This window comes from Solanum lycopersicum, chromosome 3 (assembly GCF_036512215.1).
Source record: "Solanum lycopersicum chromosome 3, SLM_r2.1".
Lineage (NCBI taxonomy): Eukaryota > Viridiplantae > Streptophyta > Magnoliopsida > Solanales > Solanaceae > Solanum > Solanum lycopersicum.
In genome coordinates, this window is record NC_090802.1 from 49,503,909 (window position 1) to 49,521,775 (window position 17,867).

Here is a 17,867-nt window from a genome sequence, read left to right on the forward strand (position 1 = left end):
TATATGATTTAGGAATATAAGTAGTAATTACACATTAGACACGTGAGGCGTGCACATTTGTTTGATTTGTTTGATGTATTACTCTATTCACTTGAATTCAATTTTTAGTGTGACGATTCCCTAGATTGTTCTTCACATGAATTTAGTTATATATGCTTTAGGAATTTCAATAATGATTGTGATGTGAGTGATATAGTGAATAACTGCTAAGTTGCGTGTGTCCTGCATGACTTTCTAGATGTGGTAGACTCTTTTCACTTGAGCTCAATTTTGTATATGCCCATTGCCTAGATTTTTTTAATGTGAATTTAGTTAAGTGCTTGATGAATTTAAATAGTGATTGCGACATTAAAGACGTTAAATACTGAATGACTCTTAAGTCATGTGTGCTTACACGACACACTAGTCATGTGAGCTTGAACAACTCTTGAGATATAACAATCTCTTGTCACGTGAATTTCAATGAAATTCCTATTCCCTAAATCTTATCACGTGAATGTAATTTTAATATTCTCATTTCCCAGATTCATTTTCACATGAATTCAATTAAGTCCTCTATAAAGGTTAGCTTTTTATCTTTTTTAGATTTTTAATACAAAATTTTTTTTACGTTTTTCGCACTCTAATAACTTTCCCACATCGATAATTTTTTACTGAGAGTTATCATTTGGACGCTATTTATCCTACGTGACTCTTTTGGCTTCTCAAACCTACAAACATATAGTAAGGTACTACTTCTGGTTTTTTAATAGTGATAGACTAATGAAGTGAAATAGATTTAAAGAAAATTTTCGTAAAGTAGAAGGGAAAGCTTCTTAAATTGAGCGATAGGTCCATGCCTTTCAATCAAAATAAGTAGATTTTCGTTGCATACATATTCTATTTTTACTTTACAACCAACTTTCGACCCAGATATAACTTTCGGAGAAGAGAGGGGAAAGCTTCTTAGAGTGATTATAAAAGTTCCGTTTTAGCAATGGGCCGTGATATGGGCCTAAAAGGCCGCAGCTCTAATTTAATATCTACGACCCGCGTAACATTTTTGGCGCTAATCTCTTTTTTCCCGCGAACAGTAAATAGCGCGGGAAAAAATTGATTCCTTTTAGCTGTTTATTTCAACCCTACTGAATCCCCAATTCGTTTTCATTTTCACAGTAACATCGATTGTATCTACCTTCTCAGTTCTTCTTTTCTGATTTGTTTTTGCTAACAATGGGTTCTTCAACAACAGTTGTGTTGCGGAGAAGAACGGAAGCTCCAAAACCGGGAAGAAGAATATTGAGGAACAGGTTGAATTCAAGGAAAATGGTTGAAGAAGATGAATACAGCGATACTTCATGTGTGAAATGTGGATCTGGTGAATACCCAGCTCAGCTTTTGCTTTGTGACAAATGTGACCGAGGATTTCATCTATTTTGCTTGAGACCCATCCTGGCTTCAGTTCCCAAAGGCTCCTGGTTCTGCTCATCTTGCGATGATAACAAGAATCCGACAAGTATGTCTGTGGGTTTTCATTTTTTATTCGTTTCTTCAATTTTTGAACCTTTTTGTGTTAGAATTGTATTTGGGTGTTTGTGAAATCTGCTAAAAATTGAAGCTTGATTTTGGTTGCCTATTCTTTAATTGTTTGACGATATGGGGTTAATTTTATAGACTAACATGGTTTGAGTAATTAATGTCTAAAGCAACTCTTTTATATTTGGGTGTGTAAAATTGTAAACAAGTAAATGTCAAGAACCTCCAATTGTTAGAACAACCCTAATTATTGAGTGTTGAAATGGGAGGGTTCAAATGAAGTGTGATGAGCTTTGATGGTCTGTAGAGTACATTGATCGTACAGAAATGGCTATGATGGAGTTTCTCTTATTTGTATTAACAGCTGATCTAGGGGGAATGTTTTTATGCCGTGCTAATGATTTAATAACAATAATTATCTTTACAGCCTCAAATGTTTCAGTTTATCCTCCTACCTATTATCAATCCCGGGTAGTTTTGAATTAAGCTGTACTAGTAGTACTAGTTTCTTTAAAGAGTAGTAATCATAAACAAAAATTAAGCTAGACAGATGTGATCATCACTATTTTACAATGCCATGGTCATGACAGTAAAGGTTTAATTTTGTACATGTTGTAATGCATTGTCTTGGTTATTTCATCCTTGAAGGAATAAGGGGTATCCAATGCTTGATAATACTTAATTTATTGATTGATAATGTGTTCCTCCTATCTAATGTGCAGAACTTTCTCTTGTGCAAACAAAGATTGTTGATTTTTTCCGGATTGAGAGACCGTCTAACTCGATTAATGAGTGTGGTCCAGGCAAAGGTAAATTCTCTATAGTTCGGATGATATTATCTTATTTGTTTGCTCCAATTACTTGATCTGATGGGTGTTGCTTTTGGTTGTTTTTTTTTTGTCAGATTGCCAGAAAAAGAGAAAACGTGGTAGTGGCTTGGTTATGTCAAAGAAGAGAAGAAGATTATTGCCATTCAATCCGACTAAGGATCCTACCCGGAGATTGGAACAAATGACATCTCTTGCTACTGCCTTGTTAGCAGCTGGGGCAGAATTCAGCAATGAGCTTACCTATGTGCCAGGTATGGCCCCACGATCAGCTAATCATGCAGCACTCGAGCGAGAGGGAATGCAGGTAAAATAGAACATAATCTTTAACATTTTGACTGACCAAATGTGTTTAGATTTAGACTGGCATGCTATTACTGAATCTAACTTAGAGCGGGATCAAAACATTGAATTGGAAGAAAAATAAAAAGTATGTATTGGCACATTGTAGTGGTTAAAGATGTCATCTTACTATCTTATTGTTAGATAAGAACTGGTCAAATCTCCCTGAATATCGTATTATTTATTTAGCTGATCTTAACTAACTAGGTTCAGGATAGTTTGATTGACTGAGGGGAATCCTCTATGTTGTTTGCCACATAACCACTGGAGTGGTTTACATAGATACATGCCTTCTGAGTTCTGTGTGATGCTTGAAATTTTCACAAGGAGATAATAATATCTAGCTACTTAGTATGCCCATAAGCCTTTAAAGGAGAAAATGTGGAAAGATTTTTTTTATTTCATTGTATTATTTAGAAAAATGTCCAACTTTCTTAGCATGATCCTTTGAATTACCTATTTTTCAAATCTTAAGACTTCTGTTATTGAACTTCAGGTATTGTCTAAAGACGATACAGAAACTTTACAGTTATGCAAGAACATGATGAAACAGGGTGAATGGCCACCACTCATGGTTGTTTTTGATCCCAAAGAGGGGTATGTATTTGATCACTATTTTGCTTTCCAATGTATTCACATATTATCATATTTTTTTTGTGTAATCTTAATATGGGATGTTTAATTTATCTTTTTATCTTTGCTTTGTCAGATTTACTGTTGAAGCAGATGCATTCATAAAAGACTGGACAATAATTACAGAGTATGTTGGAGATGTTGATTACTTGAATAACCGGGAAGCTGATGATGGAGATAGCATGATGACTCTTTTAACTACTAATGATCCTTCAAAAGACCTCGTCATTTGTCCTGACAAGCACAGTAATATTGCTCGCTTCATCAATGGGATAAACAATCATACTCGGTATGTTCTTTTCCATCAAACACTTGTGCCTTTTGAAGTTACTATGATATCTCATGCTTATCATATGGTTCTTTGTGTACAACTCTTAATTATATCAATCACACATCATGAATTAGCCAGCATCCATGTGTTCTTTCTCGTGGAATGAGACTGAACTCTTTCAGAAAATCTCATTATTACAAGTAGTTTAATCTAAAACTGGATGCACAAGTTAAACATAAACATGGGTAGTGTTAAATTCAAGTATGCCTTATACGTGCATTGTATGTTTTTTCTTTTGGAGCGTTCTTAATGATATACATATTTCTTCTAACACAGCGCTGGGAAGAAGAAGCAGAATGTGAAGTGTGTGAGGTTTGATGTTGATGGTGAATGCCGTGTTTTATTGGTTGCAAACAGAGACATTCGAAAGGGAGAAAGGCTATATTATGACTACAATGGCTATGAAAATGAATATCCAACAGCGCACTTTGTTTGACCTCATAGGATATCAACTGATTTGTCCAGCATTGATTTCTAAATTTTTTTAATCTATTGGCACATAGCGCAAAGCCCTGTATGCACAAGGGCAAGGTGGAGGGGTATACAAGAATGATTTTGTCTTGGGTGCATCAAATGCAAACGATTCCCAGTTTTTGGCTTCACATCTCATACCTTCAAGATATTTTAAGTGGACTCATGGAACTCGACCACATGAGAAGATTTTGTGTACAAATGTCAGCTATCTGTGATTCGTTACATAAATGCTTTAAGCTTGGTTAAGAAAAAGTTGTGTTCTCAGAAAATTCTGATCTTTGTAACTTATGTTTCCCCAAACAGAAGTTCCTTAAGCTGTCCAAGCAAAAACTTCTATTGTTGAACTTTAGCATTTTCTCATCAATATCAGAAATTGTTGAAATCCTTGTAATTTGAATTGAATCAGTCATGTTCAATCTCTACTTGGCATTATTACATCTGAATTTACTGAACAATCATTGCAGCCTACTTTTTGTGTAGATTAAAGTTAGGCATGACAAGCATATGCATACTCAAAGGCTTCTGGTTAAATGCTATGCAATTGGTTTTGTAGAGTGGTTCTTTATTGTTTTTTATCCTTGTGACTTCAATGTTTGTAACATTTCTCTGATAGATGTTGAGTTTTTTAATTGCATTTCCAGACCAGGTATTTATCATGCTTTTTTTCATCAACCAACTTATACATTCTGTGCACATGTTTTGCACTTTATAAGAATTTTAAGATTCTTTTATGTGGGGTAATAGATTTGATCTATGTTATAAACAAAAAGATCAACTGTTGAAGTATATCAGTTACTCTACTTTGTAAGTTGCTAATTCATTCTTACTAGACATTTATAGTTAGTTGGTTATCAGTAATAAAACTTCACTATACCTGTTGGTAATGTATCTTAAAAGACAAGATACAGGGAGAGATGCTTACTACGGTACATACAGAGGACAGGACCTTAGATAGGAGAATATAGGAGATATAGATTAAGGTAGAAAGTTAGTAAGTAGTTGAGTCTTATCTCGCTTATCCTTCTATACTAGCAGTAGTAGCATCTTTCTTGTAGTAGTTCCTTGTTTCTACGACTTCTGTTACTATTTATTATTCTTTGTACTTCGATTATCGTATTATTTTTTGTAGTCACTGTTGTTCCCTTTTTAGAATGTTCCGTCATGCCTTGTTGAGTATTTTGCCTTCAATTCTTCACGTTTCTTGAGTCGAAGGTTTATCATAAACAACCTCTCTATACTCCACTTGAGTAATTACACAGTGTATGTTATTGTTGTTCGTATATATCTTCCTACTAATAAGGGTGTATGAGATTTCTATTCCTTTTTGTTTCTCATCTGATCCACTTTGAAGTCCGACTAATCCGAATTGCTGGATTCTTATCTAGGCTTCCCCTTTTAAAACTCTAATGGGCTTCAAAGCCCAATATGACTGAAACTTTTCTAATTCTCAAAGTGCATGGAGCCTAATTCCTAGCAAAAAACAACTTCAATTTTTTTCCTTATGTAAAAAGTGATTAGATCCAAGACAAGTACTGGTGAAAATGTACCAAAGATAAAGAAAAAAAATTGGGGCTGATTGTCAGTAGTCCATAAAAACACTTTAAAACCTATGATTATAATGATCTATATGTATATATAACTGCATGCAGAAAGGACCACCCTATGGCTCTGAATGTTTTAAAACCAAACCAAACAGAAACACAGAATAGAGTGGTCCTTTTTCATTAATTAATAGCTTACCATAATCAGTATACTTCTCACACACAGCACATATACACAAAGACAAACATATCACAGTTGTCTCATTTACATCCTTCCAACACCTTGTAATCTCGTGACACACTTTTCCTTTTAATCTCACAACGATACTCCTAAATTCCGAAACACTTGATCATGAGAGTTCACCTTTCAAATACTATAACATGTTTAAAGGTTCATACGATTTATTTTAAAAATTCTATACTAATTTAATTTATATCATACAAATTAAAACAAAGCGGATAATCGATAATTTTAAATCATTGATTTTGAGATACTGTCCCCATAACAATTTTAGATGCGTGGTCCAGAAGGTGTAATTTTTATGTACTTCAATTTTCATGTTGCATTTTTTTTAAACCAAGTGGACAAAAAATTAAAAAATGGCAGAGATTTTGTAATCAGAAAAAAAAAAATTTACACAAATCCCAAGATTAAAAAAAAAAAGAGTTTGTCAACTATTATTATTATTATTTACTCAAACATTTATACACATAGTACTCAAACCGCCCACTTTATATTTTTTTGTTGATCCACTGCAGTGATCAGTTGTATTGTGTCCCTCATTATTTAATTTTTTTGTTTTCACCAAAAAAAAAATTCTATAAAAAAAGTGCCCTCTTTTGTTGTTTTTCATTTGTTTTTCTAGTGACATAATTCACATATGTATGTACATTGTTGTTTTTATTATATTTTCTGAACATAAATCATCAGTTTCTTGTCTGCTCATTTTTCTCTCTTTCCCTTTTTACCCGTCCATCGCAATTTTACGTCGTAGCTAATGAAAATCTAACGTAAAAATAAGATTAGCGATAAATTTTACTATTTAGCTATAAATTTTATTCATCGTTAAATCCAATTCTTTTGGATAATCATGCTATGATTATAGTATTATACCGTGTAGGACTTATTTAGCATGGACGGAGCTAAAGTTTCAAGTAAGGATTCAAAAAGAAAAAAAATTATGCCAAAGAAATTCAACGACGTATTTATATATATATAACTAAAATTACGTTATTTAAGTGACCTAAAGCTAGAGTGACTCATTAATTATATGTATTTACATTATCCATGCATATAATTTAGTCACCAATCTTTCAGTGCATGACTGCATGGACATTTCATTAGCTTGCTTCAATTTTAAGTCAATATATAATGACATAGAAACCTTCTTTTTACTCAATGTAAAAAAATACGTAAATGATCGAGAATATACACGAATCTTACCCTTACCTCGTGAGTCTAGAAAAGCAATTTACAAAAGAAAATACGTAAATGATCAAGAATTTATAACATGAACGCTAACAACAACTAAATAATGAAAATAACCGAAAACACATATGGATAGAAAGAATAACTAGAAAACATTTTCCTCCATGCCAGACGTACACAACCTTAAATGCCTCTCTTTGTTATTATAAGCAAAAACACAATTCAAAAGGGATTTTTAGGTCGTATAGCCTCCCATCAAAATAATAACCGACAAATATATATATATTTTGTATATTAATGTATATCTATATAATTAGCGATTGTAATTAATTTTGACGAGTGGCCAAATATGTTAAAACTTTTCCAAAAGAACAGGGCCAGGCCCATGTAAAATGGTTTAAGTACAAAGTAGTTAGTGGGTACCCATCACAAGAAAGGCCCACACCTAAATTACCCATATCCCTTTGTTTGGTGGAAAATGTATACGTTTCCACCTTCATTTCCACCCCTTTTAATTTATTTTTAAACTTATATGATAACCTTAAAAATCTTACTCCCTCCATCCCACTTTATACGATTCGGAGTACGAGCGTTATATCATTCTAAACATTCACAGTGAGTTCAGTATACGAGGATATCAGGATACCAGGATATGATATATTTATTTTTTTTCATATTATGAATTATGACTGAAAGAGAAAATTCTTTTTAACTCTTGATACGGTGAATGTGAGTAAAATATAAGAATTTTCAATATTCTCCATGCATTATGTATATCTGTTTATGGGTTGGCAATATTTTTTGTTTTTGTCTACCTACTACTCATAACTCCAAATACAATTTTCTATGGACAACCACACGGTTTACTTCATTCAATGTTTAGTTGGTTCTTTTGTTTGCTCATTTCTAGGCTTATTTTTGACCCTTTATCCCAAGAGGATCTTGAGTGGATTTTCTACAATTATTAACTATAGAGTATATATAGAGTAACAATTATATCCCAAAGTCAACTAATAATTTTTGGGTAGTAATGTTCATTGCATAAGGGTAATCTCATGGTTTAGTTTCTTGGTTCAATTCATCTAATTAGCAATTATAGAGTTGAAAATTTAAATTATCCCTTCAAAGAATGTCTTGGGATTCACTTATTATATATAGACAAAGGTAGTTAAATCAGTTGGCCTTGTTACTAGTGGTATTAATCTTGCATGTTGATGCCGGCTGTTAAAAGCACATTTTTCTATTCTAACTACTTCATCAACACTTTACGTGTCGGGAACGTGAGATGAAATCATAATTTAAAATTATAATACAAATTGTGAATTGAAATTATAATATGAAATTAAAGTTCTGTTTGAACATATTATTTAAATTTTAAGTTATTTTTTTTTCATAAACATAAAACCCTCATAAATCATGAAAAGTAAAATACATTATCACAAATTTATTTTGAAAAATTACAACATTTACTAATCGAATTTTAGTTCAATAAAAGGTAAAATTGAACATGAGTTGTCTTGTACTACTCTTATTGAAGTAATAATAAATTAGGTTGGTGATAGTAACGACTAGTCTATACTATATCAAAAATAATTTTTAGCGGTAATTAATTAGCGGCATCAACTTAATTGTCGCTAAATATTTTTTTATTTAGAAACAATTACCAGTAACAATTACATTTAGCTCTCTTTGTAAATATTGTTAAAGCTTATAATGACAATGAATCTAACGACAATTAACTAATATCGATATATTCTTTGTTAATATAGATATCTAAAAGTTATTTTTATTATAGTGTATATTTGATATAAATGGTTTAAAGATTGATAAGAGTGATAATATAAACTATAATCTTGTTTGCATAGGAAATAAATTATTAATAAATATAAGATGATGTTGCAATGAAATATAAATTAGTAAGTCGATTTTTATATTACCGTCAAATTATGATATGAAATTTTCAAAACAAAGTTTTTTTTAATTATTATTTTTGAAGAATTTGTGATTTCATGATGATCAAAATCATTAGATAAAATGCATGTCAAAAGCCTATTGAACATAATAGATCTTATAAAATATGTACTTTTCCATTTTAATTTGTTTGTTTGATTTTGATTTGATACGGATTATAAAAAATAAAAAATACTTTTCAATCTTGTGATTTAAAATAAAAATTATCTATAATATATCAAAACGTCTTTTAATTTTATGATATTAAGCACATGTCATGTGATTTTATTTATATTTTTTTGCAAGAAAAAAAAGATTATTTTTAAAAAAAAAAAAAAACTAAAATCAAGACAAACAAATTCAATAGAAAAAGTAACATAACAAAACTAGTAAATGAACAAACAAATTAAAACAAAGAAAGTAACATAACCAAACTGTTAATTCGGAAATCCATTTCCACATAAAATAAACTTGGTCTTTGTTACGAAGTGACACTCCTTTTCATTCATTTTACATGTCTTAATTAAGTTGATCGGATATGAATTTCTAAATATATATTTTTTGGTTAACATTATGATTTTAAACTAAAATATATGTTTTGATTTCACATGTAATTTAAGTAATAATTTTATAATTTTACATGAAAATTATATTTGATCTTATGATAATATTACTTAGAAAGTTGAATTAAGAAATTATCGAAAGAGATATATCATGTCAAAATCCTTAACAATGAAGTCTTAAAATGATATTCTAAAGTTTCCAACTAATTTATTATCTCTAATAAAGGAACTCTATTTGACCTTTATGATAGAATAAATTTTAAGAATCTTATGAAGAAAATTATTCTAATTTTATAAATTTAAAATAATTTAAAATATATTTATAATAACATAGATAAATAATATAAAACGAAAAAAATTCGAAAGTCGACAATTTGGTTGTGCGTATGACATGTAGATGACTTTGTTAGAAGCGTCGGAGAATAGAACAAAAGGCATCCGTCACATCAATCCCCTTTTCTCTCCCCACTTTACATTTGGTTCAACGGGCAAAGTCAGGTAAGGACTTATCGATTCAGATAAAGTTAATAATTTATTTATATATTTTTATTATATGAAAAAATATATAAATATTTTTCACGTTAAAATCATATTTAAATAAGTTATTTTTATTTTTAATGAAAGAAGTTTAAATACTAAAAATATTAATATAAAATTTTTTCTTCTAAATAAAATTTTATATAATATTAATTCAGAATACTTAAACGTCAATTTAAATCAACAATCAAATAATATATCAAAAATAAAATTGATCGAATGATAAATACCTCTCGTCTTCCAAACCCCTAACTAACAACACATTGAACATAAATAAATTGAAGATAGGTACTTCTCAATATAATTAAAAGATAGTCCACTAAATCGGCAGTACTGACCAAGATAAAGATAAATTTGGGACCCTTTTGATAATGGGAATATATTATAATTTTAAGGTTGTGTTTGGTAGGAAGAAATTTCTTTTAATTATTTTCTAATGGAAATTAAATATTGGTATTTTGAAAAGAAAAAAATTATTCAAAAATATTTACTTTATTTCACTTTTATGTGTATTAATTTGAATGGCATGAGTTAAAAGAAAATAAAACTCTCTTTTTTTGTCTTATAATATTAAATTAAATATACGTGTGATATACATATATCAAAAATTTATTTTAAATTTTGTGATTTGACATATGTTGTGACATAGGTTCTTAAATCAATTTTTTTTTGAATTTCAAAATATAAAGTAAAACAAATGAAATATAGATAACAAGGTGGAGGGGTGGGTTACTGTCGAGATAGAAGAATGACAATTAACATAAATTATCGCTTATAAAACTACTTTCCTATTTTCAGTAAGAAAAAATATTTTATTTAAAAAACATATTTTTTTAAAAATAAAAAATATTTTTTTCCGTATCAAATCGACGTTAATTTAATCGTGGCTTAAAGATCCCGTTGACGGATATGGCTGTGGAATCTTTTGTTTGAATTGACATTTGACAATTATTTTATAGTGAGATTAATTTTATAGGAAAACATCTTTATTTTTCGTTCAATATAAATAGTTCTTTTACATAATTATGAACATATATTTTTCAAAAGGACATTTTTTTAATTTTAGATAAGTGAGTCGTACGTCATTAATTCCTTCGTCTGAATTGTTTGTCATGTTGCACTTACCAAAAATTAATCTGATTAATTTTCAAAAATAAATTATATCAGATTAATTTAATATTTTAAACAAAAAAATTAGATATTCTAAAATTACTATAAATTATAATTTTTTGTATATTAATATGATGAAAAATATATCTTAAAATGTTAGTCAAAATTTTTATAGTTTAACTCTAAAAATAGAAATCATGACAAATAATATCAGATGAAGTGAGTAAAAAATAATATAATTTTGGAAACCCAGTATATTTTTTAGGGGGGATGTATAAACATGATATAATATGGAGCGCACGGAGTATGCTATAAGTAGTAGATAAAATATTATAAAGTATAGTATAAGATTAAATAAAAAGTGAGAGAAACGATGATATGTTTAAAAAAAGGTGCAACACGTTGACAGGGATTGAAAATTGGTCGGTATAAAAAATAAAAGCAGTAAATTAAGGCGCCATTTAATCATATAGTATAATATAATAAATATATATATCCCCCATGCATACGTAGTCCGTGAGCTCATTAACATTTTTCCATATTTAAACCTCACCTACAAATATTCTTTCAAAAATTAACTATCTTCTTTTGAAGTGCCAAAAAATTAAATGCAAAAATGTTATACTTAAAGAAATTTCTTTCTCCAATATTACTTTTTCTTTTCCTCTTTTAATTGTCGTATTTCACCGTTCAAAAGATAATGTAATTAATTTTTTAAAGTTAAATTAGATTATATTAATATTTAATATTTTAAATGAAAATTTAGATATTCAAAAGAAATATACGAAAAGTACTATATATTTCATTATTTATATATTAATATAATGAAAAGATACATCGTAAAATACCAATCAAAGTTATTATCATTTGATTTTTAAAAAAAAATTATAACAATTAAAAGTAGACTAAGTTAGTATTAGATTATTAAACATCACTCTTGTCTTTGCTCAAATGCTCATTCTCAATAGATTTAGAAAGAGATTAGTCTGATCGTAAACATTATTCTTTATTTCTAATTTTAAAATTATGGGTTTGAATTAGGGTCTATATAACTGGGTTGGTTCGAATTTTTTAAATATCAAATGAAATTATTTTTATAAAAATTTATAAAACAAACCAAACTAATAAAATTCAAATTTTTTCGGGCTTTCAATCTCGGATTGGTTCGAATTTTTAAATATCAAATCAAACCATTGTATCGAACTTTTAAATTTATAAATCACACCAAATAATAAACCTCGACTTTTTTCAAATATTTGGATTTTTCGGTAAATTTTGCATACAAACATATAATTAACTTGTGCTTCAAATATTTCTTTACTCCAACCAAAATACAATTATCTAAAGTGTTTGTTAAAAAGAATAACACAAAATATGAGATGAGTATTGATGATACAAAATATTTAATTAAAAATAATAATGAAATTATCATATAAAATAAATATTGTAAAGTCATAATGGAAATGATCATAATTTAAAAGTACTAAATCATTCTAAAATAAGTTTAATAAGTATTAGTTACATTACTAAATATTTAAGGAAAATTAAAATCAAATTATGTATTTTAATAATCTAAACCAATGTAAAACTAAAGAACAAATATTCAATATTATTGGCATTCTTAATGTTGAATTGATTTTCGTTTTGCATTAGTATTAATTTGATTTTAACTTAAGTTTTATTATAATTATCAACATCTAATGAACCAAATCTTTATTGGACCATTCCGAATTCTAAGTTTTAAACTTGAAATAATATATTAAAAAATAAAACTATGAAATAGTATAAGAAATATTTTAAAATTATATCAAAGTAAATATTTTTATGTATAAAATAAAATTTAAAATAAATATATAATGTAGGATTGATTTAGTCCCGGATTGGTTCTTTTTAATTAAAATCAAATTAATCCAAATATAGTCGAATTTTTTTTCTACTACCAAACTAAGTCAAACCAAACCATTAATCAAATTTCATTTGAATTGACTCAATTTTCAATTCAATTTTGTACGCTCCTAATTTGAATCATTAACAAAATAAAAAAGACAAAAGCGCTAAGAAGGATAAATAAAGATAATAAAGGACACTATTAACTAAATATTGTAAATTCTAGAAAAGTTATCTCTCTTTTTTGACACTAATAGGTCTTTTTTTTAAATAAACATTTCACACAAATATTGTCTTTTTTTTCGCTGGATATTCGATATCTATATTAGAGCTCAGTTAAATTTGGGTTCTCGTTGAAAAGTTTCATATTGAGGGTAAAGCGTTCCCTAATAAAGGTTACTCCGTATTCAAGAGAGCTCGAACCCAAAAATTCTTGATTAAAAATGAAGGAATACTTACCACTCCACCATAACCCTCGTTGGTCACACAAATAATGTCATTCTCGATGATCTTATAATTTTTTTCACAACCCTAATTTGGCATTTTATAACAGTCCATGTGAATTTACATAACTCAAAAATCAAAAAAAAAAAAGAAGAAGAAGAAAACCCTCCCCAAACATGTAGACTTAACACAATACTCGTAAAAGTGTTATCAGTAAGAGTTGTGATGAAGTGTTATTAATCAGATTTGAATCTTTCTGAATATAGAGTCATCGTTATTAGAGAACACTTCATTCCCATATAGAATTTTTTAACATTTAATCAAACTCCTATTCATATAAATATCAGATGTACATTATAACAATGCATTTTAATTTTGGGAGGTGGCTGGTGAAGGTCAACTAGTATGAAACACTGTGATACAACTATATATGATATCATCCAATATGTCAACAGTAGCACTAGTACAAATTATTTGACAAATTGGATGGTAAAACAGTTTAAAGAATCTGCGTGCTGTTTCAGAATAACAAAGCAAACATATGCATGCAACTCCTTGAATAAAGAGAAATAAAAAAGTATAGTATATAGTATAAATTAAATATATAGACATTATTAAGCATTAAATCTTTGGAGTGTCGTGGACTTTGTTAAAAATGATTTGTTGCTTAAGAACCAGGCTACCCTATTCAATTCAAGAACATCTACTTTGTACTTGGTCCAGACCTAGAGATTCAGGTACGACTTCGATCAAATTCAATAATTTTAATTTAAATATTTAATTTTATTTTTAAAAAAAAATATTTATATAAAAAAATTTATATTTATCTGAACACATATTTTTTAAATATTGACTCTGCTTTTGCGATTCGCTATACTTCATGTACATTTATTTTTCCTACTCAGTGGCGTAGCTATCCTTATTTCAGGTGTCCAATTGCACATCCTTCTTCGGACAACTATATCATTTATACAAGTAAAATGATAAACAAAGTGACGAAATATCACATTTATGAATACTCTTGACCCAACAATATGATTTAGCCTAGTAATTTTAGACGCCTTAAGAGAGTAAAACACAGTTTATTTATTCGTATCTCTTTAGTAACAATTTTTTTTTTTACTTTTTAAAAAGAACAGATTCACTTTAGTATTTGAATATTTTTATAAAGTTTCTGACTCCGTCACTACTGTCCTAACTCATCTTGTAATGTTTTTCTCTGTATTTACAGCTAGCTCAACTAATAACACAACCTCCTAAGGTCCCCCACGTTAGATAATTCCATAGATTCTGTCTCCTTTCTGTTTCTTCACCTTCCTTTTAGTTTTGTTTTTCTCTGTTTTCAACTATATATTTGGTCTCATTTATTTGTTTCGTGAGTACACGAATAAAGTCTTATATCGTGAGTATACGAATAAAGTCTTATAATTATATTCGAGACAAATGAGTTGTATAAAAAGTATAGAGAAACATTTTTAATAACGTGAAACTTTTTAAGAAAATCATGCAAGTATATATGAGCACAAAACATAATGATATATTTGAACTATTTCATCTCAACACGGAGATAAATATGGTTCAAATTATATTGTTACGTATATTCAAGATTTAAATAATATATTTAAATAAATTTCAACTTTACATCAATTTAATTTTAAATTATATTCGAATGTAAATTGTTATCAACACGTGTAAATAATTCAACATCTGAATTCTCAAGGCAAGCATAATTTATGGCTCACTATTTTTTTTTTCTGTTCATTAATTCTGCCAATTACAACCCAATAATACTTAAAGGAAATTAATGCCCATAATTGTTGTGTAGCACATATAGATGTAGAGAGTTTACCTATGTTTTTTGTATTTGCCGACTTACGATACATTTCGTCGTTTCGAAGTATTTATTATATTTTTATTTATATATTATTTAGGAAAAATATTTAATTAAAAAATTTGATTTATGTACGCATTATAATTGAGATCCTTGCAATTTTCAAGAATAATTATTATTAAGGATACATAAAATGAGAAAATCAAAAAAAAAATTGATTATAAAAAAAATTAAATATTTTGAGATCGAGAAAGTACATTAACTTACATAAATCCATTTTGCTATCATCTTTATCGCTTAATATTTTTTATGAAATGTTTTTTTTAAAGTACTTTTGAAAAAATTACAATTTTGTATTTGATTAATTCATTTAAGAAGTGTTTTTCATAAGTAAATTGTGTTTGATCAATTTTCTAAAAAAATATTTTTACGAGTCAAACTACAAAAGTAAAATATATCTATTAATGTACTTCTAATATGAATATTATTTAAAGAGAAACTATTTTAAATATTTTTTATTAAAAAAATAATTTTTTATTTGTTTTATAAATTAAAATTTAACATGTTTAAATTTTCAATCAATATTGAACTTCTATTGAAAGACTGAAATTTTTTATTGTTATTTTTTTTTTATCTGGTAAAAATATTATTGTTACCTTTATTCTAATTCTACAACACAATATGTAAATAATATACAATACATAAAACAATAATATATAAGCATAAAATAAATAATTTTTTTAACTGAAATTAAACTAAACTTATAAAATATGTTAATTTATAGATAAAAAATATATTGATAAATATGTATCTATGAAAATGATATTTTAGTCTTGAGAAAGAATAATTTGTTTTATGCTTCTGCTTTGACTTTACCAAACAAGTATCATTCTTCAAAACACTTAGCTAGTGTTTGGCCATAGATTTCCAAATATTTTTGGCAAATATTATTTGAGTGAAAATTTGAATGAAATTTCACCATGTGTTTGGCCATAAAATTTGGGAAATATATTTCACCTTTTTAGAAAAATATGATTTATACACACAAGTTTTAAAAACTATCAAAACTAACTAAAAGTTTGTAAACAAGTCAATTGAATGTTAGTTACAATAATAACAAATAATGTCCATGATATTGAAGCAATGTGGTAATTTGGAGTGAGTGCAACAAGAATTATTCCATACATCGTGAAGTAGATAAAGTACATGACCTTGTTACCTAAAGCCAATTTTTAATAATTTTTATCAACAATCATATCATTATTTAATATTCACTAAATATTTCATCACTATTTTGGTGTTCACGTAAAAAATGATGTAATACAACGCAAGCAACTACTAGAGAGGGTGTTTTTGTAAAAGATAAAAGATTGGGATAAAATTTTAATTTTTAAAATATTCGAAATAATGATATTTGGCCCAAATACTAGAAAAAACTAGTATTTGGAAATTTGAGATATTTGCCAAATAATGACAAATTGTATGGACAGACATTATTTGCCAAATTTTTCCCAAATATTATTTGGAAAATTTATGGCCAAACGGGCCCTTATTTACCTAAAAAAAAAATTGATTAAGCATTAAACTAATACTTTTTATCTTAAAAAAAACTTGATCAAACAGATTAATCGTTAGATTATAAAACATAACCATGACGAATGAATACAAGGACATTAGTAATAATATTGCTGTAAAGTGGAGTATGAATATGTATGATGAAAATAAAGAGAAAGGGTATGAAATGACATATTTTTGTAATAATAATGTTTTGTCTGATTAACACAAGAATAAAGAGAATGGTAAAGTTTTTTTTTAATGTATGATTAATTAAGAACATATTTGTTGGACAATAATTGAATAATGCACCTAACCTAGGATTCTACTAGTTGGAAACACGTGTTTAGAACATGAAATGTAATTATTTTGTAGGAGACATATTAAGATGGACAAGACTTATAATTTGTACCCAAACACTTTGCTTCTTGGAGTGTTTTCCTATAAATAACTAATAATATTTGTTGGCATATCATGCTTGATTGTAGTATATAAACTAATTTTAGTATCATATCCAATATATAAAATCATATAATGTTTGATTAATTGTATAAGAAAAAATTATTACTTTCGTTCATGATATTTTACTTGATATAAAATGAAAGATTAAGAGTTTCGAAATTTATAGTATAAAATACTTTTCGCGTCTTGATCAAAATGAAAATTTTAAAGATAAATAGTTTTGGACAAAGTAATAAGGGAACTGTATTACCTAAATAGGAACAAAGGGAATATATATATTTCTTAAAAAATAAAATAAATCTTTTTCCACCTGGTATTCCCCGAATTCGGATCCCAACTAATTTGGGTAGATGCATAAATACCTGGTTTTATGATTGTCGTTTAAATTATACTTGACGTTTAAATTTTTGTAAGTTTATTTGTTTCGAACACAATAC

At 27.9% G+C, this 17,867-nt stretch overlaps 1 protein-coding gene across 1 annotated transcript; it reads left to right on the forward strand.

Annotated features, from left to right (window-relative positions):
- The first annotated feature begins 1,044 nt into the window (after positions 1–1,044).
- On the forward strand, positions 1,045–4,513 carry LOC101265411 (histone-lysine N-methyltransferase ATXR6). The gene is made up of 6 exons (XM_004234942.5): positions 1,045–1,495; positions 2,238–2,324; positions 2,420–2,649; positions 3,181–3,281; positions 3,394–3,606; positions 3,925–4,513. Exons 1-6 carry the CDS (start codon positions 1,213–1,215, stop codon positions 4,082–4,084), a joined length of 1,074 nt encoding a protein of 357 aa, XP_004234990.1. The 5' UTR covers positions 1,045–1,212; the 3' UTR covers positions 4,085–4,513.
- Positions 4,514–17,867: the final 13,354 nt, after the last annotated feature.